Raw genomic sequence first — 26,264 nt, 5'->3', positions numbered from 1 at the left:
ACTTCGCAATCTAGCTCGCAAGATCTCCTTAACAGAGTGGAATACCGCACATACAAAGCGCACACGACTGCACAGACCAAACCCGTCAGTTGAACTCAGAGATCCGGGCGGTCTGCACCGACGCGAAGCGACTCTTCGTTGTCAGTTGTAGCTTGGAGTTGTCTTTACGAATGCCTACTCAGCACTAATCGGAATGGCTGATAGTCCTACGTGTGATGTTTGATGATGCGAAGAGAACATTGACCACTTATTGTGCCATTGTCCTCAATTTCAAGCGCAAAAACAATCTTTGTCCAACGCATTGAGGAAATTCGATGATCGTCCTCTGAGTGAACAGACAGTACTAAAGCACCGTCCCCACCGATCATCGGTTCAGAAGACAGTGAAGGCACTTTTATGCTTTCTCAGAAAGTCTGGTTTGCGAGAGCGGCTTTAACTGAAGTACTGCCCGTACACGTATCTACACCTTCTCTCTCCCTTCTCTCACTTCCCCTTCTCCCTTCCCCCCAGCGTATGGTAGCCAACCAGACCCTTGACTGGTTAACATCCCTGCCTTCCTATATTCCTCTCTCTATCTCTCTATACATAGAAAGGCAGGGAGGTTAACGAGACGTAGTTCAGGTTGGGTACCCTGCATGGGGAGGGGGGGAGGAGGAGTAGGGGACAAAAAGAGAAAGAGACTCGAAGGGGGGAAGAGAGAAAGAGAGACCAGCACAACTAAACCAGTTACACTATAGAGCGGTAGGGGGCGGCGTTCTTAAAGGGCCCCTCACCAGGCCCCATAGCAAATTTTAGTTATACGCCGGAAGTTGTTAAGTGTGAACTCTAGGGAGCTTTCTGACGCAAAAAAAGAAATTCAAATCGGCTCATTAATAGCCAAGATAGAAATATTTCAGTGCCGCGAACCCATGATCTCAGCAGGCGGGCTCCACTGCCAAGCAAGACGCTCTCTCCACTCGCCCTGTCTAAAAAGCTCCAACAGAGTCAACCTTTCCTTATCCCTTCATGAACCACTTCTCTCCATCCACGCGCCACCGCCGCTTTCTTCGGTGGAGGGGCTTTAGCCTACGCAAGCGAAATCCCTTCACTGCGTTCTCCCATACCGGACCGGGATGATCGCGTGACGCGTACGTCACAGACTCCGCCTACATTTTTTTTCTCCTCGCTTTTTTTTTTCGGTGCTACGCGCTTCCGCCGACGGCGTCGCGCTCGAGCTGTTGTCTCGTTCACACAGCGCACGATTTTGCGCGCTGTGCACAAAGAAACATGACTAGCGGTATAATTCAGTGCTCCATGAATACTGAGGCAGAACAAGCGGATCGCAGAGCATGATCACGCTGCTGGAACACGGTAAAAAATGGCATAGTTTCGGTACGTGCGCACGTGACCGCATGACCGTGGGAACAAGCAGACGAAGCGGAAGTACAACTCTCTTGCTTCGGTGCGAAGTAAAACAAAGAACACGCAGAGATTCCGTTTGTGTGTTTTATTATTTCGCTACACTTCTATTCGCCGATTCAAGCAACAGATCGCACAGATAACAGATGTTGTCTTGAATAATTCTCGAAGTCACGTATCACTACGAGCGGCGTCACACTGCGGACACGACTATGTGGGCGCCGGCATAGAGTTTCATACAAAAATAGGAAACTCTATGGGCGCAGGGGCATCGTTAAGGTCACCGTCCGGCTTGGAGCGCGGCGGCCGCGAGGAGAAGGAACAACGGCGTTTGGTTTGAAATTTCAGATCTTTCCGCGGCGCGTTGCGCTGTAGTACTTTGCAGACACGATCGTTATCGCGCAATGTATGATCTGCGCTTGTCAGCTCAATATGGCCAGACCTCGCTAGGGGCCCTTTAAAGGGCAACTCCGGTTATTTTTCGATATCCACTGATCGTAATAAAATTTTGCATATATGTTCTCTTTTGCACTCTGGTTATCCGTGCTAAACAATATGGCTGCAAGTCGTTTAGTTTTCCTGAAAATCCGTTTTAAAGATTGGTTGCGTGCCCGACTCATGTTTTTCTACTGGTCACCCCGTGTTTGTGAGGTCAGATACTACACCGCCACTGGCGCTTTAAATCGTCGCTTACATCGCCGATCTTCGGAAACTCTGTAAAAGCTGCCTGTGTGGTCAGTAGACATCATCCACTTCGCTTTTTCGGCGTTAGCGCCAAGTGTAATGCGTGTTTAGCACGCGTTCTGCGTGTTTACATTACGGTAGTGACGGATCTGACGTCATCGACTCATCGTGCCGTGACCCGAATGCAAGTGATCCGAAAAGCGGGCATGTGACCCAAAAAGCAGGCAACATAGATGACGACTATTGTTGTTGTGGAACAAAGGTACGCCCCAAAAGCCTGCAAACTGTGTTTTGGGGTGTAGCGCATTCGTAGAATTCTCAGTCCACGCGTTGCCCAGTGCAGTTGCTTTTTTTATCTTCGACGCTTTCATCTACGGAATAACACTCCGTATAGTACCACTGCAATTCGGGGATGCAAAGTTACGTCATATCACGTATGATTTGCGCCCCTTCGTGCTTCCAGTATATGCGAAATACTCCCTTTTCTATCTTTTTTTTTGTTTTGTCTCGAGCACGAGCGGTGCATGCGCTGTAAACCGATTTACACCCGTAAGGGTGTTCTTATGCGTACTTCATTCACGCCCTTAAAGGGGTTGGGACACCAAATTTTGAGGCTATAAAAAGCATGTGGTAGGCTGCTTCCGTCTGCAAGGACACCCAGAACGAGGTATTGGACGCTGCAAACATTTCAAAATAATTTTAATTCAACTCCAAAAAGTCATTAAAAACTCCTTCTAGTAGTCGAGACCCATCGCTAGCGCGGCATTTACTACGTCACAGAGGAGGAACCAAAATATTGGCGTCATAGCACACTAGCACAAGAACGTGACGTATGATGAGTAGCGATGAAATGCCGATTACGGAGCCTGCGACCGAGCATAGCCTCCACTATGACCGAGCTACAGGCATATAGAAATCCTTTCTCAATGCAAAGAAGGGGTAAGGCGCGCAGACACGGACACAAGAGTAGAGAAGTGGACAACACGAACGCCGCACGGCGGCCCGCGAACGACAAACTGCGTGCGGCGAGTTGCCGTGCGGACGGGCCTTTACACGCTTGAGTGTAACACTAGCCGGCCGACTCCGAAAGGGACCAGGATATGCGGCGTTCGTGTTGTCCGCTTCTCTCCTCGCAGAGTCGCATAGTTCGGCAGCTCGGAGCGGACTCTCTCTCTCCTTCGCTTGGCCTTTCCCCATTACCGGCCCGTCACAGCATCCCCAGGAGCCGAGAAACCAGAAACCGAAATCGCTCGGTATAATAATGCTATTATTAAATTATTTATCGGATATATATGAATCCCGCTGTGTGTATCGTGCTCCCTGAAGCATGACGCAACGTTTGAATCAACAAACGCATGAACGAAAATCTTGATGTCTCCACCCCCTTAAAGCCCTCGAAATGGCTATTTTGCATGTAGATGCGTCGTTTTCAAGGGTGGAATTTGCAACAGTACACCCTTAGCAAGGTCAGGTATTGACGGGTGCAAATTTCTATATTACGCCCTTCAAACAGGTAACAAAATGTATTTCAGGAAGAAGGTCATAAATAAACTATCTGTCCTCTATAGGCAATCTACTCTAAAATTAAATTATGGGGTTTTACGCCCAAACCGCTTTCTGATTATGAGGCACGCCGTATAGTGGGGGACTCCGGAAATTTCGACCACCTGGGGTTCTTTAACGTGCACCTAAATCTAAGTACACGGGTGTTTTCGCCCCCATTGAAATGCGGCCGCCGTGACCGGGATTCGATCCCGCGACCTCGTGCTCAGCAGCCCAACACCATATCCACTGAGCAACCTCGACGGGTGCAATCTACTCTCTCTGACTGAATATTTACTAAACAAACGAAAAAAAGAACACTCCGCAACCACATTTGCTTGTAGGATGCGAACACGAACTCAACAGCATGATCGGTACTAACAGTTCACTCATGTTCAATTAGGTAACCGCTTTAATAGCACATAGGAGCATTGCGCACATGCATGTGACAGCGAGCAGATGACAAGTATTCCATGAAGTTGGTTCTCCCTTTATTTTTTACAAGTTGCCCACTACTTGGCGAGGCGTAATAAGAGGTATGATCGGAATTTATGGCCGTAAATACGAAGGCAACGCTGGGAACCTTGAGCACGCCTGTGTGTTTTGCATAAATACGCGGTCACCTGCGGACAGACAGTCACATTTAGTGGAGATAACGGTGCTTCTGTTGCTTTCATTTTGATGCTTTCATTGCATAGTTCCATATAAGTGCTGTTTCTGCGAATAAAATCAGTTGCAAGTCGGCGCTATCCGTGTAGCCTCTTTTTTGTTGTCTTGCACGAAGGTTTCACTTTCATCAACTGGCAACACATGCAGGCGTTATCACCCTGAGGTAACGAAGAGCTAAACGAGCTGCAATCAAGCTCCTTACTATAACCATTTAAGAATGCGATAAGCCCTAATAAGTGCGAATGTGATATGACTTGTGAATATATATGATATGGCCTTTATGAATTGCAATCATCGCGAATATTTTTAAGTGTTTGGACGTTCGCTATTGCCGTTTTGCCATTCGACATCGGGAACACGATCGCTAACGTTTGGATCCTTATTGCGCCTGGTTTCTGCATTATGTGACGTAGTACTCAGGTTTTATCTCACGGAATAATATTTGGTCATTCGCGTGCAGATGTACGCATTTAGTTAGACTCATTGTCTCAAGTCGTGCCTTCATTGTGCTCGCTATTACCGCACGCTTCCGAGTGTGGACGTTGTTCTCACGTTTTCGCGCGAAGTACGGAATCACTTTTCCCCAGTGCACTTGCACGACCGCGTGAACCCTTGTTCTCCACTTTTATTGACATTTTCTTTCTTTTTACGTCTTCATATCTTTTTATCTCTGTTTTTTTTTTTTTTTTGGTGTGGCGTTATGCAGTTTTTTTTTACCATACCCGCCGAAATCACTCGCTGGTGTATAGCGTTCTGCTGCTAATCACGAGGTCGTGGGTTCGACTCGCTGGCGCGCCGGCCGCATTCCAAGCGCTCGCGTATACCCTGCTTCCCATGCATGTAAAAGTATCCCAAGTCGTCAAGATTAATCCAGCGCTTCTACACCTCTTATAGCCTCTCGTGCGGCTATGCTAAAAAAAAAAAAAGAAAAACCGTCAATAAACTCACATAATTTAGAAAGCTATTAAACAATGAACATCTATTAAGTACTCCCGTGTCTGTTGAGCCGACTCAGCTTAATTGTCAGTGGGCCGAAGCTGCAGCAACTTCTGTGAGCAGAAAAAAATTAAATAAATACAATAATACCAACAAACATACTTAAAAAATAAGGGAAGAAAAGGAGGGCAGGTTGCGCGTTTCTTTTTTTTTTTTTGTGGACGACGGGCGGCTTTGGGGACGTGCGGCAGAAAAAGGGAAAGGAGGATCGAAACTGAGAGGGAGAGGCCAGGGCCCGGGCGAAAACGCACGGCCCCGTTGCTCGGGGAACCGATTCGTATAGTCGCATAGAACGTGTGGTGTCGCGCCGGCGGTCAGCTGCGACGCTTCGATCGCCAGCCGCTGTGCCATACACGGCATATATACGCGGGACAAACGCGGGAAGCGGTGGTTTGCGTACACAGGCGCAGCCTCCGCGAGGACAACTAACCCGGACGCCCGGCCGAACGTCCGACCGGCGCGCTATAGGTGGACTTTACGTCACAGCGAAAGCAAGGTGAGCGGGTCGTATACTGCGCGAGCGACGTATTTAGGAACGGTAACATTGTTTTCGTAATAGAGCACCTCGAGCTGTTTAGAAACTGATCAAGTTAAAGCTCGAGCCATACACGGTTACGTAGGCCTCTGCTTGCCTGTTCCGATGCTTGTGGAAGGGGCGTGAGGTAGGCCGGAAGTTGACCAATTCGAAGCCTTACGCCCGATGACACAGTTAACCCTGTACTGACGCGGTATACGAACTGTGGTACACTCCAAAGGAGACCACAGCAATAAACAGAGCCACTCATTGAGAGTACACCATAAAGAGGTCATTCGTTTCAGTAAAATGTCTATATCTTCAATATGTCTTGAAAGCCAGCTGAACAACTGAAACGATGCAAAAGTAATCGATCACTTCGACGTTGCATCCTCCTCGCCACTTTCGACGGAATTCCCCCAGCATGACGAAACTGGCCTTACATTTTCCTGGGTTTCACACTTTTTATACCCACGTAAGTTTTCCCCAGTTGGTGCTTCTGGGGGATTTCGTCGAGTGTCAGCCGAAGGGTATGCCTGCGTTATTCCGGAAGTACGCGCTAGCCCCGCGATTCGAATTGTTGCGGTTGTTGTCGTCTCGAAACATGGAATCTTCTCACGACACCGGCGGCGTAGCAGTGTCGTCGACTGATTGAGCACTTTGTTCACATTACTACACCTGCGGCTAAAGTCTTCCGAAGAGTTTCGGCCGCTTTGTCTTCCGGAATTTCACACGCGAGGTTTCCTTGTATAGCTTCACCCTCAATTATTCAGCTAGTTGCATAGAAAATACTCGTTCAGACCATCGTTCGTAACCGTGTGTTTGCTCAGATTACAGCTCTATATGAAAAAAATGTTTGCAAATATATTACCCCTGCTGAAATGGAAGAGTTTTTCACATAAGATTACAAAATATATGAAATGGCAACCCATATATTATAGATATATATTATACATATGCAGAGGCTGCTTGACGCACGGAAGCCGCTCTGTAGCTTATTTATAACAGGTATTACTGCTCAGCAACAGATCGCGAACGTAAATGCAGCCAGGATAAACACAGTGTACGAACTTATGTCCCTGGAAGGCAAAACACTAAAAGTGCGCTGCTGGCAAGCCTGCAGCGAGACTTAAGTACACTCCATGGGTCACCAACTTCTGAATGTGGTCTTGATTTCACCGTCCAGTGACGTAACGTACATTAGGCGCTGTGTTTAAAAGTGTGGTCGACGTGAGTCTTGCCTACGCACTGCAAAATACACGATGAAAAACTGTCAGTGATGGGAAGTTTATGCGCGCGTTAATTTTTCTAAACATCGTCGCCACGTAACCTCCCAAAACACTCAATTTTCGGCAATCGCGAAGTGATGAGACAGGAAGACAGCGGCGTGGTTTAGATAGCAAACGGGGTAGCCGATATTCCAGTTGACATTAGAAGAAAAAAAAATGGAGCTGGACAGGCCATGTAACGTGTAGGGCAGATAACCGGTGGACCATTAGAGATAAAGAATGGGTGCCTGCCAAGGGAGACGAAGCGCAGCCGAGGACGGCAAAAAATTAGGTGGGGTGACGAAATTAGGAACTTTGCAGGCATAAAGTGGAGTCAACTGACGCAAGAAAGGAGCAATGGGAGATTGCTGGGAGAAGCCTTCGTCCGACAGTGGATATAAATAGATTGGTGATTATGATGATGAATGATGATGATGATGATGATGATGTTGATGATGATGATGAGAAGATGAGACTTTCTCGGGAGTGTCTTTTCATTTAATTGTTTCTATGCGTCTTCCATACTACTTTATTATAAGTAAGCCATTATATTACCACCTGCGGTGGCGAGCGCATAGTCGGAATGTGTATAGGAAAAACAACCCCTTTTTTTCTAAAACAGAGTCAAATCGGGAGATACATCCTTTTGTTTCTCTCTAATCTGCAGCTATACTTGCATATACAAGGACCCGGTGGCTGCGCTGCCAGAGTTACGTCGGAGCGGGAAGTAACATGAAACACCGAAGAAAGCGTCCTTCTTGGGAGGTACGGTCCCCGGTCACTCCCCTTCAGTATGGCTTGTCTATGTAATGGGTGCTTAACTTTTGCAGCTATAGAGACATGACATCAATGGCTGGTGGCGGCGGCGGTGGCTGCAGCGTTTGCGCAACCAATAGAAATCGCACGCTGCGGATCGCGCTATGGAGCTCGCGGGCTACTTATGTTTTATTGAAATTCAAGGTTGAAGGAGCACTGATAGGACACTTATGACTGCATTGCTTGAGTGGAATGAAGGTTCTCGAGCTTGAAATTCTAGAAGAAACACTGCAAAGTCCCACATTTGCCTAATTTATTTACTAGAATAACTTCTGAACGAGTAGGTTTCTGTTTGGATTTTCCGACTAATGCGGGTGACGGGTCACGCAGAAGGTGGTCACGTGGGAGCGAAGAGCATTGTGAAGTTTTGACGCTCGCTCCGGCTCGCTAGATTGTGTTGCTGTGCGTCTACATCGGAGCGTGCAGCGACGAGCTCCTGTAGTATAAAAATGTACTGCGTTGCATGTTGAACTTTTATAGCGACGTTCTCTGTAGCATTATTTTTTATCTAAACTACAGCTGGAGTTCTCGATCGCCCTAAATACTGGAAAGTACAGATGTTTTCATCGCTTACGGGTGCACAAGCTATGTAGTGTTTCCTGAAATACTTGCCCATGTGCACGACTAAAGTACCCTTGTTCACTTTCAGTTAAAGTAATATGTTGTTACATTGCCAATGGAAGACTGTTATTATTGTAGTATTTGTTTTTAGTAATCTGAAGCAGTTGAACTTGCATAATTCAAATGACCAATTGGCTATCTTGTATTGTCCCTCTGTATTGCCTAGCTGCACCAGCCCTACAGCAGAAATACTAACTAACTAACTAACTAACTAACTAACTAACTAACTAACTAACTAACTAACTAACTAACTAACTAACTAACTAACTAACTAACTAACTAACTAACTAACTAACTAACTAACTAACTAACTAACTAACTAACTAACTAACTAACTAACTAACTAACTAACTAATTAACTAACTAACTAGTTAACTAACTAACTAACTAACTAACTAACTAACTAACTAACTAACTAACTAATAAACGAACCTACTTATATCTGCATTTCACCCAGACTGGAATGTAACGTAGTAAGATGAGAGTATGTGTTAATAACTGAACATTTTTATTAATGAAATATTTTTTGCGGGCCTTAGATGCGTCTGCGCGCTCTTCCAATGTTTCTAGCGATTCGAATATGTATACAGCACTTCATCTTTCATCGAATCAACATTGGAACCGAGGTTAGCGCTTTAGGCTTGTTGGTGCAGCGTGATACCAAACAATAAAAGGAAAGAAAAACGGAGAGAGAGAACAACAGCAAAGAAATTTAGACAGGGACAGAAGGCAGGAAGGAAGGTAAAGCGCTTGTGTTTGTTGTCCTGCCTTTTGTCCCTGTACCAAGTTTCTTGCATACTACCAGCTAAATTCGCCGGTGCTGCCTAACACGCGAAACAACGCCTTCATATTTTTTTCGCGCGCAGTGATGCTTGTCGGCCGGTGTGGTGCTACGCCGGCGCCGCGCCGTGGTCATGCTGTCGGACCCCTGGCGGCTGCGACCGGCAGTGCCCGACGTGATTGGAGATGACGTCAGCTCTGACGATGACGACGACTACTACGATGACAGTGGTAGGCAGTTCATCTTTTGAAAATAAGGGGGGGGGGGGGTGCAAATTAAGAGTATTTTACGAGCTCACTTTTACGTCGTGAGAGCGCTGTGTGCACTGTCCTGATTCAACCAAGTTTGACTGGAACAGCGCGAAGAAACGAAGGAAGCCCATTTTTATATCTCCATGCGCGGTACCGGTTAATTTAATTTTCATTTATTTCGTATCCGGGCTCGGTCTTTAGTGCTACAGCCTTTGGATTCTCTGTAATTGCCAGTGGATTCGCCTCTGTATCTTCCAGTGGCTCCCATTTGAGTTGGCTCACACTCAGCGACAGTCACAGACTTTGATGCTCGCGTACACTCACATTAGATCAGAGATAAGAACATAATGTGCGCGAAACGCCTAGCGACGCCTCTCGGTGGTTGGGTGCTCAGCGCTGAGTAACTGAATCGGCATCGGAGTTCGACAAATGTTCTGTCTCCAAAAAACGATCAGTTTAGTTATCAAAACGATCAAAAAACGATCAGATTAGTTATCGATCAGTATTTGACTGATATATGAGAAGAACGGCCTATTCGAGAACATTTTCTGTAAACTTATGTAATGTGCTAATAAAGCTCCAGCTTCTGCGTGTTCTTATTACTTCAGTGGGTCACCTTTTCAAATTAGCTGTACAAGAACATAGTGTTTTTTACCACGTAGCTGAAATTCCCTAAAGATGTCCCCAAATAGGTCGTTTTCATATATCAATTCAATACCAATTGACATTTTTCGGACACCGATGGTCCTTCACTTAAGCAGCTTCAAGCTAGACAGTGTACTTAGGCGAGCGGACGACCACCATGAGAGGACGCTAGGATCGAGTGTCACACACGCCTCACGTGTCGCATGTCTGAGGATGCACCGGCACTCTCGTTTCTATATATACTCATGTCCACTCATAATCTTCGTCCCTAATGCGTACAGCTATGAAATCAGGGTGAGTACGAGCAAGTGATTTCCTGAGTGATCGCACCAAACCTATGGCGCTGAATCGCAGGTTTGGCCGACGCGTACGAGATCGCGCGCAAGGTCCGCGAGGCCAACGCCCGGCTACGGGCCGACATCACGCCCCTGGAATCGAGTCGCCAACGACGGGTTCAGTTCCGGGATCCCATCCGGGCCGTGCTCCTCTTCACGCCCGACGGAGGGGAGGAGAACGGCGAGGAGGACGAGGACGACAACGCGGTCGACGACGGGGAGGAAGACGATGACGAGGCGGCTCCGCAGGCCGAGGACGCGCTGGCGCGCTCCGGTGCAATTCGGAGGCTCGTGACGGCCGCCGTGGAACGGAGGAGCAGCCTGACCAGCGAGGAACCGGACGAGCCTTCTTCTACGGTAATGATGACGGCTGGCGGACCCGAAGGCGCTGACGACGACGACGACTTCGAGCAGAGAATGGCACATGCTAACGACTCCGGTGACGACGTTGTAAGCTTTTTGTAACATTATTGTTGGAATCAATCAATCAATCAATCAATCAATCAATCAATCAATCAATCAATCAATCAATCAATCAATCAATCAATCAATCAATCAATTTCTTTTTAGGTTCATTGACCCTAGGCGGGTACAAAGAAAGGGTAACCTATCAGGCCTCACAGCGTATGCATGTGCCGACCTGGAAAATTGGCAAACAGCGTGCGCGGAAAGTTCAGCACATCAGCAAAACACAACTGAACCAGGAGCATAGGGACGACAGGTGTTGTAAATAAAGCTATATTTAAATTGGCTAGTAGTATCTTAAATGGTCGAAACAAAAGGGAACCCTTTATCAGCTCATTGTGCAGCAAACGTTTGCACATAGAAAGGGAAATTCACATGAGTATACGCAAACCACAAATAATTGCACATCGCTTTGTGATATAGAAAACGAAACCAACAACAGCAGATAGCTGGGTAAGAGGGAAGTTCACTCGAACCCATTCCCATCGAACGCAGCTCCCGGCCTGTCGACAGCGCAGGGTCAGATCGTCGAGTTGACGTGGTGCGACGACCGAGCAAACATGGCCGAAGTATGACCCTTGTAGTTGTTGATAAAAGCCTATGTTACGCATTTACATCCCGTTATAGCAGCGTATGCTTACTTGTGGCGCGGGAACCAAGCGGGTTGGAGCACATAAAATACAGCAGGTCCTCCCATGACTTCGTCCTGCAGTGGACATAAGTTAGACTGATTATGGTGAAGACGATAGTAATCACAGTGTAGTTGCTACGCGGCGGGGAACGAAGTAGTTGACGCTTCGCTCGAAGTTCGGTGGATGGACTGTTCCGTTGAGGCGGTATAGGAACAACGGACAAAATTTGCCTCGAGCGTGGCAGATTAAGATATGCTCGCTGTAAAAGATGTCAGCCAAGCGGCGCGGAGCTAACGCCGGATGCCGCTTCACGTGCTACACATGGGCCTGCTGCGAAGAATTTAATTTCGCTAACCATCTCTTGTTGCCTTTTCTTGGTCATCGTTTTGCTCACGTCGTCTTGAGCGACAGAAAGCTTAATTATCTTTACGTCTGATACACTCAGTGAAGATTGACAGTTGCGCTGAGCACTTGTGCGATGACTCGCCGAGATGACTTAGCCGCAATGACACCGCCACTTAGAACGAGATGCGGTTAATTGTTCGAATGCCGGCCCAAATTCCAAAGAAGGAGATGGCTTATCGACCTTTTGAATGAACGCTAAATAAACTCAGCTCCTCAAACTTATTCCACAGTGGCATCCCTGGCAGCGTTTGTGTTGCTTTGGGGCTTTAAACTCGTCTATAAACTTTACCACTACTTGTACTTGGTGAGCGAGCAAAAGTACAAGAATCTGTTTCACGTTCTTAATAAGGCATTAATGAGGAAGATGGAAAACGCGGCTGCTAATTGAAGCAGCTTGGTGAGGTTCTCTATATCGCTAATACACGAGCATGAAAACGAAAATAATATGAATGCTCAGAAATCGTGCGGTTCACATGTATATTTGAAGCAGGCTTGAGGCATTAGGACAGGCCGCCATTGGAATCTGAACCTGGCAACGTTTAACGTTAGAACGTTATCTAGTGAGGCGAGTGTAGCAGTGTTATTGGAGGAATTAGAGGGTAGTAAAAGGGATATAATAGGGCTCAGTGAGGTTAGGCGGACAAAAGAAGCATATACAGTGCTAAAAAGCGGGCACGTACTGTGCTACCGGGGCTTAGCGGAGAGACGAGAACTAGGAGTCGGATTCCTGATTAATAAGGAAATAGCTGGTAACATACAGGAATTCTATAGCATAACGAGAGGGTGGCAGGTCTTGTTGTGAAACTTAATAAGAGGTACAAATTGAAGGTAGTACAAGTCTACGCCCCTACATCCAGTCATGATGACCAGGAAGTCGAAAGCTTTTATGAAGACGTGGAATCGGCGATGGGTAAAGTCAAAACAAAATACACTACACTGATGGGCGACTTCAATGCCAGGGTAGGCAAGAAGCAGGCTGGAGACAAGTCAATGGGGGAATATGTCATAGGCTCTAGGAATAGCAGAGGAGAGTTATTAGTGGAGTTTGCGGACCAGAATAATATGCGGATATTGAATACCTTCTTCCGCAAGCGGGTTAGCCGAAAGTGGACGTGGAGGAGCCCGAATGGTGAGACTAGAAATGAAATCGACTTCATACTTTGCGGGAACCCTGGCATCATACAAGATGTAGACGTGCTCGGCAAGGTGCGCTGCAGTGACCATAGGATGGTAAGAACTCGAATTAGCCTTGACTTGAGGAGGGAACGGAAGAAACTGGTTCATAAGAAGCCAATAAATGAGTTAGCGGTAAGAGGGATCAATGAGTTAGCGGTAAGAGGGAAACACGAGGAATTCCGGATCAAGCTACAGAACAGGTATTCGGCTTTAACTCAGGAAGAGGACCTCAGTGTTGAAGCAGTGAACGACAATTTCATGGGCATCATTAAGGAGTGCGCAAGAGAAGTCGGTGGTAACGCCGTTAGACAGGAAACCAGTAACCTATCGCAGGAGACGAAAGATCTGATCAAGAAACGCCAATGTATGAAAGCCTCTAACCCTACAGCTAGAATAGAACTGGCAGAACTTTCTAAGTTAATCAACAAGCGTAAGACTAATGGCATAAGAAACTATAATATGGATAGAATTGAACATGCTCTCAGGAACGGAGGAAGCCTAAAAGCAGTGAAGAAGAAACTAGGAATAGGCAAGAATCAGATGTGTGCGTTAAGAGACAAAGCCGGCAATATCGTTACTAATATGGTGAGATAGTTCAAGTGGCTGAGGAGTTCTATAGAGATTTATATAGTACGAGTAACACCCACGACGATAAGGTGAGAGAGAATAGTCTAGAAGAACTTGAAATCCCACAAGTAACGCTGGAAGAGGTAAAGAACGCCTTGGGAGCTATGAAAAGGGGGAAGGCCGCCGGGGAGGATCAGGTAACAGCAGATTTGTTGAAGGATGGCGTGAACACTGTCCTAGAAAGATTGGCCGCCCTATATACACAATGCCTCATGACCTCGAACGTACCGGAATCTTGGAAGAACGCTAACATAATCCTAATCCATAAGAAAGGGGACGCCAACGACTTGAAAAATTATAGACCGATCAGCTTACTCTCCGTTGCCTACAAAGTATTTACTAAGGTAATCGGAAATAGAATCAGGAATACCTTAGACTTCTGTCAACCAAAGGACCAGGCAGGATTCCGTAAAGGCTACTCAACAATAGACCATATTCACACTATCAATCAAGTGATAGAGAAATGTGCGGAATATAACCAACCCTTATATATAGCCTTCATTGATTACGAAAAAGCGTTTGATTCAGTCGAAACCTCAGCAGTCATGGAGGCATTACGGAATCAGGGTGTAGATGAGCCATGTGTAGATATACTGGAAGATATATATAGCGGCTCCACAGCCACCGTAGTCCTCCACAAAGGAAGCAACAAAATCCCAATAAAGAAAGGCGTCAGACAGGGAGATACGGTCTCTCCAATGCTATTCACAGCATGTTTACAGGAGGTGTTCAGAGACCTGGAGTGGGAAGAATTGGGGATAAAAGTTGATGGAGGATACCTTAGCAACTTGCGATTCGCTGATGATATTGCCTTGCTTAGTAACTCGGGAGACCAATTGCAATGCATGCTCACTGACCTGGAGAGGCAAAGCAGAAGGGTGGGTCTGAAAATTAATCTGCAGAAAACTAAAGTAATGTTTAACAGTCTCAGAAGAGAACAGCAGTTTACGATAGATAGTGAGGCACTGGAAGTGGTAAGGGAATACATCTACTTAGGGCAGGCAGTGACCACGGATCCGGATCATGAGTCTGAAATAACCAGAAGAATAATAATGGGCTGGGGTGCGTTTGGCAGGCATTCTCAAATTATGAACAGCAGGTTGCCACTGTCCCTCAAGAGGAAAGTGTATAACAGCTGTGTGTTACCAGTACTAATGTATGGGGCAGAAACCTGGAGGCTTACGAAAAGGGTTCTGCTGAAATTGAGGACGACGCAACGAGCTATGGAAAGAAGAATGATGGTTGTAACGGTAAGGGATAAGAAGAGAGCAGATTGGGTGAGGGAACAAACGCGGGTAAATGACATCTTAGTTGAAATCAGGAAAAAGAAATAGGGGGGGGGGGGCATGGGCCGGACATGTTGTGAGGAGGGAAGATAACCGATGGTCATTAAGGGTTACGGACTGGATCCCAAGGGAAGGGAAGCGTAGCAGGGTGCGGCAGATAGTTAGGTGGACGGATGACATTAAGACGTTTGCAGGGACAACATGGCCACAATTAGTACATGACCGGGGTAGTTGGCGAAGTGTGGGAGAGGCCTTTGCCCTGCAGTGGGCGCAACTAGGCTGATGATGATGATGAGGCATTATTCGGAAACTTCAGTGCAGCACCTGACGGGTTTGACCTGACGAGTTCGGGAGCTCGGCGTACTTGTGACATTTACAGGTCCCGAATGTAGTTTCAACAATAGCTTAGTGTCGCTCTGTGGGACGAAACCAGCTTTATTATAATGTTTTCGATCCCATTCGAACGTCGAAGACATCAAGAAACACTGCGTCACAACAAATTCGGGTAGAAACCATCAATAATAGTTGTCGCAGACAGTGTTATTTAGCTTGAGATCGGCTGGAATTGCGATGAGAGTTTGTGGCATTTAGAAAAAACTACGGACGTTCGCGCCGCACATCCGTGAAGGGTGACGCGCAGTGACTCGATCGCGCGCCGACGCGAGGGGAACAGAGCTGGTGAACAGAACCCGCCGAGCGCGCTTAACTGCGTTCCTCCACGTACTCCAGAACAAGTCACCCATATTCCCCCTAGTACGCCTCCTTCGCATCCCCCTCAACGCATGCTCTCTCCTCCTATACATTCATAAAATTAGTGCAATCGGGATACATTAGTAAAGACTGCACTGCAAGTTTTGGACACAAGGTAAGAAAGGGAACATACAGAAATCATTGCACAGTATGCAGAGTGTCATGTCGGCGTGACCACGATAATGCGTTGACACGTTGAAGGATCGAATCGTCACAAAGAAGCGGACGCTCAGAAATGCATTCTTTGCGCAGGACAGTTTCGAGTCGGACGACAACCCGTCGGTCAGCGAGGACATCTCGGAGCTGTCCACGGAAGGCAAGGACGACAACCAGGAGGCGTCCGTGCAGGAAGCGAGCGGCGCTGCGGACGCCGAAGACGACAGGCGCTCGCCAGATGGCGGCAGCACTGCATCGGCGTCGAGCGATTCTCAGGACAACCGGCCTCCGCAGAAGCCAGCAAATTCTCGGGACAGCAGCTTGGAAGAGGCAGCCAGCAGCACTGTGCAGGAAGAAGGGCAGGTGAACTTCGACCTCGGCGCACATGACGACGATTATGTTGACGAGGAAGCCCCGGCTAGCGGCGCTCCGAAGAGCGTCACAGAACCGGAGGTGACGTCACAGTCTCCAGTGAGGAGCGTCACAGAGCCGGAAGTGACGTCACAGTATTCCGTGAGGAGTGGTGATGACTCCAGTGCACACGGCGGCGAGAAGGTGAGCTCGCAATGCTTCTGGACTCGGCAATAACCAAAACATAGGACAGAAACCGTTGGAGGATGACTGTCAGAGTAAGAAAAATTGCTGTTCGGTAGACCTGCTGAGATGTGCTGCTGGAGGTCGGACAATTAAGTGCTGTAGCGTGTTGTCACCACGGGTTCTGGTTCGTCGTTGCTCGTCGCTGTTGTAAGAGGTGCTGTTGCGGTATGGTTTACTCAGTTGGCTAATTCTATACGGCGTGTGGGTGCTGTGACGTTGCATTACTTCCAGGATTTGCCAGCGTTACAAGAGAGAGAGAGAGAGAGGGGTAACCACACGCAAATCTTTGCGAGGACCAAAAAAATACCGTTGGGAAGGATACCCATCGTGCACCGATAGCGATATCGGGATAGGGCCATCAAGTCCACCACGTTAGATTGGACTGTCTCCGGTATTGAGCCAGTTTACATGGTCAGACAACCGCCCACGTCGTGTTAGGGGCAGAGAGGGGGGGGGGAAGCGAAAGAAGGCTTAATTGCAAAACTGCTCCACTTGCAACGCTCGGTAGCGTCATAAGGAAGACGCACTGAAAAGCAGAATGTTTGTCTATCCTCTCCCGACTTGCCAATATGACGACACGAGGTATATAGAGGCGATCCGTAAATTTATGCTTTATTTGCGGTACTTGAGGTGCTTTGAAAAGAGCTAAATCTGCTACACATGCAGTCTCGAGACTACATCCTGCACCTAGCTTAGCGCATGTGAAAGTGCGGTATAGACTCATGCTCTCTCTCTCATTCCCCATTCCCCTCCCACGCGTAGGGTAGCAAACTGGACTCAGACTCGTTAACCTCCCTGCCTTTACTTCTTCCCTTCTCTCTCTCTCGAGACTGCCTGTGTTATTATTATTATTATTATTATTATTATTATTATTATTATTATTATTATTTGTTTTGGAAACATACATACATTTATACATATGCCAGGAAGGGGAGAGCGAAGAGCAGGCTGGCTACGCCTGCCTACTCTTCAGAAAGGAGGAGAGAGAAACATAGAAATGGAACATAGGAAGACGGGGAGGAAAGAGGAAAGAAAGAGAACGACGACAAATCTCAAGAAGTGAATCAGAAAACACACAGGTCACAAATAGCACAGGTCGCACACAGTAGGGCCGGTCACTGCAGATCACGCTAGAGAAGAATGTTAAAATAGAATAGTGCCTGAGGTGTTGTCATTCGATAAATTCTAATAGGCTACAAACGTGAACCTAAATTAGTTGCTTGTCGAAAAGTAAGGAGAGCGCGATGAGCCTGGTCACGTCGAGACGCTCAACCACTGGGGTACAAACATTCATCGAGTGTCGTACACCGCAGGCCATGGAGGTGATAGTCCCTCACTAGAGACTAGCGCTGTGCAGTGAAAGCGGGACACTCCAATATCAGGTGCTGAGATGTCTCTCAGCAGCCGCAAGACGTAGACGATGGATTGGCCACACGACCTTGCCAGTATAATCGATTGAACACGTTCACACAATAACCCTTAGTTGAGTAGTAGTGCTCTAGCGCGACGAGGCAAGCCTCGACTGCGAACACAGGGCGGAAACATTCCATTTGCGATACGCTGATCTGGATGCTGCTTGAGTAGGTGGCTACGAATCAGCGGACGCGCGTCATCAAGCTTGCACACAATTTTAGGGTTGACATAGTCGTTATGGCCGCAAGTTGAAGCCAGCCGATCAGTTTATTTATTCTGGCGATCCCTGCATGTGAAGGTATCCATTTGGCAACGAGAGATACCCCATGTGATGCAATTTTGTTGGTAGAGTCAGTAATGCTACACGCATAACTGCACAATCAATTTGACTGCGTTATAATCTGCTAAGAGCAGCGCGGGAGTCCGCAAGGATGACAATCTTTGATGAGGTCAACTCCTCTTGCAAGTATTTCAGTGTGACATTAGTCGCTGCTAGAGCAGCAGTTGTTGACGTGGCTATACGCCGTACTGGTGTCGAAGGGCAGAAAAAATCTGCAGAGGCGCCTTGCCCATCGCTATGTATAGATGCATCTGTGAATACTTGGAGATAATTTGGAAGTCTTTCAAACAAGTACGATTGAGCCACTTGGAATATTGCAAAAACAGGCACACCAGACGTTTTGTGTATGTCAGGGATTGTGAGATAAACGGGGAATACGTGTTTAGTGGTATCTTTCGGAGGCGGGGGCGTAACTGAAGCAGCATTTTCAGAAATGTCAGCAATGTTAATAAATAATGCCACCATTTTTCCCATGCGAGAAAACTGGCGGTGAATCAGTCGATCAAGGAGCGATTGACAATTTGATGAACGGTGTAGACGCTCAATCTGATATAGAGCTCTCTCGTCTGCTTGCAGCCTCAAGCGTAACTGATGCGCTTCAGCGAGTAAGCAACAGATTGCGCCTCACAAGGTAATACAAGCATTATTCGAAGGGCAACGCTATGATCTCGTTCCAGTCGGGCCTGCAAATCAGGTGGCACATTCAGGACTGGTAACGCATGCATCATGCGTGGGAGTACAGATGACTGGTACACCTGCAGAGCCGTTGTTTGGTCGCAGCCGGCTCCTCTAGCAGTCAAGGCGGCCACATACTTGAGGAGGAATTGTGATTTGCGTCGTACAAATTTAACGGCGGGGCGCCAAGAGATCCGATCATCATCATCATCATCATCATCATCATCATCATCATCAGCAGCAGCAGCAGCAGCAGCAGCAGCAGCAGCAGCAGCAGCAGCAGCAGCAGCAGCAGCAGCAGCAGCAGCAGCAGCAGCAGCAGCAGCAGCAGCAGCAGCAGCAGCAGCAGCAGCAGCAGCAGCAGCAGCAGCAGCAGCAGCAGCAGCAGCAGCAGCAGCAGCAGCAGCAGCAGCAGCAGCAGCAGCAGCAGCAGCAGCAGCAGCAGCAGCAGCAGCAGCAGCAGCAGCAGCAGCAGCAGCAGCAGCAGCAGCAGCAGCAGCAGCAGCAGCAGCAGCAGCAGCAGCAGCAGCAGCAGCAGCAGCAGCAGCAGCAGCAGCAGCAGCAGCAGCAGCAGCAGCAGCAGCAGCAGCAGCAGCAGCAGCAGCAGCAGCAGCAGCAGCAGCAGCAGCAGCAGCAGCAGCAGCAGCAGCAGCAGCAGCAGCAGCAGCAGCAGCAGCAGCAGCAGCAGCAGCAGCAGCAGCAGCAGCAGCAGCAGCAGCAGCAGCAGCAGCAGCAGCAGCAGCAGCAGCAGCAGCAGCAGCAGCAGCAGCAGCAGCAGCAGCAGCAGCAGCAGCAGCAGCAGCAGCAGCAGCAGCAGCAGCAGCAGCAGCAGCAGCAGCAGCAGCAGCAGCAGCAGCAGCAGCAGCAGCAGCAGCAGCAGCAGCAGCAGCAGCAGCAGCAGCAGCAGCAGCAGCAGCAGCAGCAGCAGCAGCAGCAGCAGCAGCAGCAGCAGCAGCAGCAGCAGCAGCAGCAGCAGCAGCAGCAGCAGCAGCAGCAGCAGCAGCAGCAGCAGCAGCAGCAGCAGCAGCAGCAGCAGCAGCAGCAGCAGCAGCAGCAGCAGCAGCAGCAGCAGCAGCAGCAGCAGCAGCAGCAGCAGCAGCAGCAGCAGCAGCAGCAGCAGCAGCAGCAGCAGCAGCAGCAGCAGCAGCAGCAGCAGCAGCAGCAGCAGCAGCAGCAGCAGCAGCAGCAGCAGCAGCAGCAGCAGCAGCAGCAGCAGCAGCAGCAGCAGCAGCAGCAGCAGCAGCAGCAGCAGCAGCAGCAGCAGCAGCAGCAGCAGCAGCAGCAGCAGCAGCAGCAGCAGCAGCAGCAGCAGCAGCAGCAGCAGCAGCAGCAGCAGCAGCAGCAGCAGCAGCAGCAGCAGCAGCAGCAGCAGCAGCAGCAGCAGCAGCAGCAGCAGCAGCAGCAGCAGCAGCAGCAGCAGCAGCAGCAGCAGCAGCAGCAGCAGCAGCAGCAGCAGCAGCAGCAGCAGCAGCAGCAGCAGCAGCAGCAGCAGCAGCAGCAGCAGCAGCAGCAGCAGCAGCAGCAGCAGCAGCAGCAGCAGCAGCAGCAGCAGCAGCAGCAGCAGCAGCAGCAGCAGCAGCAGCAGCAGCAGCAGCAGCAGCAGCAGCAGCAGCAGCAGCAGCAGCAGCAGCAGCAGCAGCAGCAGCAGCAGCAGCAGCAGCAGCAGCAGCAGCAGCAGCAGCAGCAGCAGCAGCAGCAGCAGCAGCAGCAGCAGCAGCAGCAGCAGCAGCAGCAGCAGCAGCAGCAGCAGCAGCAGCAGCAGCAGCAGCAGCAGCAGCAGCAGCAGCAGCAGCAGCAGCAGCAGCAGCAGCAGCAGCAGCAGCAGCAGCAGCAGCAGCAGCAGCAGCAGCAGCAGCAGCAGCAGCAGCAGCAGCAGCAGCAGCAGCAGCAGCAGCAGCAGCAGCAGCAGCAGCAGCAGCAGCAGCAGCAGCAGCAGCAGCAGCAGCAGCAGCAGCAGCAGCAGCAGCAGCAGCAGCAGCAGCAGCAGCAGCAGCAGCAGCAGCAGCAGCAGCAGCAGCAGCAGCAGCAGCAGCAGCAGCAGCAGCAGCAGCAGCAGCAGCAGCAGCAGCAGCAGCAGCAGCAGCAGCAGCAGCAGCAGCAGCAGCAGCAGCAGCAGCAGCAGCAGCAGCAGCAGCAGCAGCAGCAGCAGCAGCAGCAGCAGCAGCAGCAGCAGCAGCAGCAGCAGCAGCAGCAGCAGCAGCAGCAGCAGCAGCAGCAGCAGCAGCAGCAGCAGCAGCAGCAGCAGCAGCAGCAGCAGCAGCAGCAGCAGCAGCAGCAGCAGCAGCAGCAGCAGCAGCAGCAGCAGCAGCAGCAGCAGCAGCAGCAGCAGCAGCAGCAGCAGCAGCAGCAGCAGCAGCAGCAGCAGCAGCAGCAGCAGCAGCAGCAGCAGCAGCAGCAGCAGCAGCAGCAGCAGCAGCAGCAGCAGCAGCAGCAGCAGCAGCAGCAGCAGCAGCAGCAGCAGCAGCAGCAGCAGCAGCAGCAGCAGCAGCAGCAGCAGCAGCAGCAGCAGCAGCAGCAGCAGCAGCAGCAGCAGCAGCAGCAGCAGCAGCAGCAGCAGCAGCAGCAGCAGCAGCAGCAGCAGCAGCAGCAGCAGCAGCAGCAGCAGCAGCAGCAGCAGCAGCAGCAGCAGCAGCAGCAGCAGCAGCAGCAGCAGCAGCAGCAGCAGCAGCAGCAGCAGCAGCAGCAGCAGCAGCAGCAGCAGCAGCAGCAGCAGCAGCAGCAGCAGCAGCAGCAGCAGCAGCAGCAGCAGCAGCAGCAGCAGCAGCAGCAGCAGCAGCAGCAGCAGCAGCAGCAGCAGCAGCAGCAGCAGCAGCAGCAGCAGCAGCAGCAGCAGCAGCAGCAGCAGCAGCAGCAGCAGCAGCAGCAGCAGCAGCAGCAGCAGCAGCAGCAGCAGCAGCAGCAGCAGCAGCAGCAGCAGCAGCAGCAGCAGCAGCAGCAGCAGCAGCAGCAGCAGCAGCAGCAGCAGCAGCAGCAGCAGCAGCAGCAGCAGCAGCAGCAGCAGCAGCAGCAGCAGCAGCAGCAGCAGCAGCAGCAGCAGCAGCAGCAGCAGCAGCAGCAGCAGCAGCAGCAGCAGCAGCAGCAGCAGCAGCAGCAGCAGCAGCAGCAGCAGCAGCAGCAGCAGCAGCAGCAGCAGCAGCAGCAGCAGCAGCAGCAGCAGCAGCAGCAGCAGCAGCAGCAGCAGCAGCAGCAGCAGCAGCAGCAGCAGCAGCAGCAGCAGCAGCAGCAGCAGCAGCAGCAGCAGCAGCAGCAGCAGCAGCAGCAGCAGCAGCAGCAGCAGCAGCAGCAGCAGCAGCAGCAGCAGCAGCAGCAGCAGCAGCAGCAGCAGCAGCAGCAGCAGCAGCAGCAGCAGCAGCAGCAGCAGCAGCAGCAGCAGCAGCAGCAGCAGCAGCAGCAGCAGCAGCAGCAGCAGCAGCAGCAGCAGCAGCAGCAGCAGCAGCAGCAGCAGCAGCAGCAGCAGCAGCAGCAGCAGCAGCAGCAGCAGCAGCAGCAGCAGCAGCAGCAGCAGCAGCAGCAGCAGCAGCAGCAGCAGCAGCAGCAGCAGCAGCAGCAGCAGCAGCAGCAGCAGCAGCAGCAGCAGCAGCAGCAGCAGCAGCAGCAGCAGCAGCAGCAGCAGCAGCAGCAGCAGCAGCAGCAGCAGCAGCAGCAGCAGCAGCAGCAGCAGCAGCAGCAGCAGCAGCAGCAGCAGCAGCAGCAGCAGCAGCAGCAGCAGCAGCAGCAGCAGCAGCAGCAGCAGCAGCAGCAGCAGCAGCAGCAGCAGCAGCAGCAGCAGCAGCAGCAGCAGCAGCAGCAGCAGCAGCAGCAGCAGCAGCAGCAGCAGCAGCAGCAGCAGCAGCAGCAGCAGCAGCAGCAGCAGCAGCAGCAGCAGCAGCAGCAGCAGCAGCAGCAGCAGCAGCAGCAGCAGCAGCAGCAGCAGCAGCAGCAGCAGCAGCAGCAGCAGCAGCAGCAGCAGCAGCAGCAGCAGCAGCAGCAGCAGCAGCAGCAGCAGCAGCAGCAGCAGCAGCAGCAGCAGCAGCAGCAGCAGCAGCAGCAGCAGCAGCAGCAGCAGCAGCAGCAGCAGCAGCAGCAGCAGCAGCAGCAGCAGCAGCAGCAGCAGCAGCAGCAGCAGCAGCAGCAGCAGCAGCAGCAGCAGCAGCAGCAGCAGCAGCAGCAGCAGCAGCAGCAGCAGCAGCAGCAGCAGCAGCAGCAGCAGCAGCAGCAGCAGCAGCAGCAGCAGCAGCAGCAGCAGCAGCAGCAGCAGCAGCAGCAGCAGCAGCAGCAGCAGCAGCAGCAGCAGCAGCAGCAGCAGCAGCAGCAGCAGCAGCAGCAGCAGCAGCAGCAGCAGCAGCAGCAGCAGCAGCAGCAGCAGCAGCAGCAGCAGCAGCAGCAGCAGCAGCAGCAGCAGCCTGGTTATGTCCACTGCAGGGCAAAGGCCTCTCCCATACTTCTCCAACTACCGCGGTCATGTACTAATTGTGGCCATGTTGTCCCTGCAAACTTCTTAATCTCATCCCTTGGGATCCATTCCGTAACTCTTAATGACCATCGGTTATCTTCCCTCCTCATTACGTGTCCTGCCCATGCCCATTTCTTTTTCTCGATTTCAACTAAGATGTCATTAACTCACGCTTGTTCCCTCACCCAATCTGCTCTTTTCTTATTCCTTAACGTTACACCCACCACTCTTCGTTCGATAGCTCTTTGCGTCGTCCTCAATTTAAGTAGAACACTTTTCGTAAGCCTCCAGGTTTCTGCCCCGTACGGGAGTACTGGTAAGACACAGCTGTTATACACTTTTCTCTTGAGGGATAATGGCAACAAGCTGTTCATGATTTGAGAATGCCTGCCAAACGCACCCCAGCCCATTCTTATTCTTCTGATTATTTCAGTCTCATGATCCGGATCCACAGTCACTACCTGTCCTAAGTAGATGTATCCCCTTACCACTTCCAGTGCCTCCCTACCTATTGTAAACTGCTGTTCTCTTCCGAGACTGTTAAACATTACTTTAGTTTTCTGCAGATTAATTTTTAGACCCACTCTTCGGCTTTGCCTCTCCAGGTCAGTGAGCATGCATTGTAGTTGGTCCCCTGAGTTACTAAGCAAGGCAATATCATCAGCGAATCGCAAGTTACTAAGGTATTCTCCATTAACTCTTATCCCCTATTCTTCCCAATCCAGGTCTCTGAATACCTCCTGTAAACACGCTGTGAAGAGCATTGGGGAGATCGTAACTCCCTGCCTGACACCTTTCTTTATTGGGATTTTGTTGCTTTCTTTATGGAGGACTACGGTGGCTGTGGAGCCGCTATAGATATCTTTCAGTATTTTTACATACGGCTCGCCTACACCCTGATTCCGCAATGCTTCCATGACTGCTGAGGTTTCGACAGAATCAAACGCTTTCTCGTAATCAATGAAAGCTATATATAAAGGTTGGTTATATTCCGCACATTTTTCTATCACCTGATTGATAGTGTGAATATGGATAGTGTGAATTGGTGTGAGATGCGATCACCCACAATTAAACCTAAATAACGGTGTTGTCGCAACAGCTTACCGGCGTCTCGTCAAGGTACAGTTGGCTCATTGTTCGACGAGCGCGTTGTTTAGGATGATATGCTATTGCAGCCGACTTAGCAGGTGATATATGCAGGCCATCTTCACCTAAGTACTCGGAAGTCGCTTTTAGAGCTCCTTGCGAGCTTGCACGTAGCCTCGGACCAAGGCATGAAGGGCCGCTTATCCATAGAGCAATACCATCTGCATAGATAGCAATGCCCACATGGTAGTCACAGTTCCGGGGCAAAGGACTTGGAAGCGTGGCGAGTTAAACAGAAGCGGCCATAGAACGCTGTCCTGTGGGACACCGCATTTGATAGTGCGGGATTCGCTTGTCATTCCCCCGACACGGACTTTAATCAAGCGCTCCGATAGAAATTGTGCACAACGCGCAGCAGACAACCGGAAATTCTGGCGGTTGCAAGAGTGAAAATAATCGCCTTATGTGGAACCGAGTCGAAAGCTCGCTCCATGTCCAGGAAGATCATGTAGGGGGAGTGCTTGCTTCCTCTAGCAAATTCAAGCGCGGAAGCAAGTCTCAAATTCTGTTCAGAGCTGAACCGCGGGAACGAAGGCCACTCATGACATCAGGGAAGAAATTTAGTTTCTCTAGCTTGACATCCAGGCGAAACAGGACCGTTCGCTCCACTAACTTTATCACATTTGACGTTAGGAATATTGGCCTGTAGGACTTGAGGTGTCTTGCAAGGCGTCCGGGCTTTAAAATTGGTACTACCGCGGACGACTTTCATTCAGAAGTAATTACACAGGTTCACCATACTTCATTATACTCGTCCAATATACGGTCATGAATACCCTTATCAACGTTCCGCAATGCTTGATAGGTCACACGTTCTTCGCTTGGGGCAGTGCGGCGTTTGGAGAGGCTGAGCGCGAGTCGCAGCTCCCCAAAAGTGAAATCTGCCTCGTCCATCTGGCAGGCTGGACCGTAGGAACCAGTTATAGTACTCTGACTTTGCAAAAAAGGAAACTCGCCATTTGTGATGTTACTAGACATAGGAGAGACGAAAAGGTCTGGAAATGTCTCCGCTAGAGTATTTGGTGACAAAGCAGCCGTAGGATTCTTGCAGATTTCGGGAGTGCGGAGAGCCTTGAGTAAGCGCCATGCATTTCCAAAACCACTTCCAGTAATGCAGCGAACTACGTAAGGCTGCCCAAATCTTGCAATGAAGCTGTTTTGTGTGCCGCTGTATGGCTGCATCAATGCGGTTGTACAGAGTCCAGCCGGTACGTCGTATGAAGTACTGTTCCCGTCTATAATCACCGCGTCGATATGCGCGAATCCGCAAAAGTTTAAGATCGGGAATTGGTTTGCTGATAGTCCATCGTTGTTGTACTGCAGCTTGTCGCGAACACTCACTAATCAGTTTGACCAGACTGTCTTGAGATGGTGCCTCTGAGATCAGCTGGCAGAACATGTCAAGTTTGTCCCTCTGTACACGACAGTCTGGCGGTTCGCAGGATGCGTTGGTGTTACACAAATGGGTAGGTGATCTGAGCCCCAAGGGTCAGCTTGGTTAAGCACACGGTTAAACACCCAAGGTTTAGCACCCAAGGTTAAGCCCAGATCTATCGTTGAAATCGCAAGGTCTATAGTGGAATGCTCTTTTCCTCTGCCAAATGTAGGTGAACCGCCATTCAGTATTTGCAAATCGCTCTTGAT

The 26,264-nt window shown here is 50.3% G+C and overlaps 1 protein-coding gene across 1 annotated transcript in view; it reads left to right on the top strand.

Moving 5' to 3' along the window:
* Positions 1-9,378: 9,378 nt before the first annotated feature.
* Positions 9,379-26,264, top strand: part of LOC142584287 (uncharacterized) — a 30,408-nt gene continuing 13,522 nt past the window's right edge. Inside the window, exons 1-3 of the mRNA XM_075694426.1 lie at positions 9,379-9,519; positions 10,540-10,970; positions 16,114-16,572. Of these exons, the coding sequence (XP_075550541.1) occupies positions 9,423-9,519; positions 10,540-10,970; positions 16,114-16,572 (987 nt within the window). The 5' untranslated portion in view covers positions 9,379-9,422. The remainder of the gene's footprint in view (positions 9,520-10,539; positions 10,971-16,113; positions 16,573-26,264) is intronic.

This window comes from Dermacentor variabilis, chromosome 6 (assembly GCF_050947875.1).
Source record: "Dermacentor variabilis isolate Ectoservices chromosome 6, ASM5094787v1, whole genome shotgun sequence".
NCBI classification, from domain to species: Eukaryota; Metazoa; Arthropoda; class Arachnida; order Ixodida; family Ixodidae; genus Dermacentor; species Dermacentor variabilis.
Note: the sequence above shows the minus strand (reverse complement) of the source record. Positions and strands in the feature narration are given on the sequence as shown.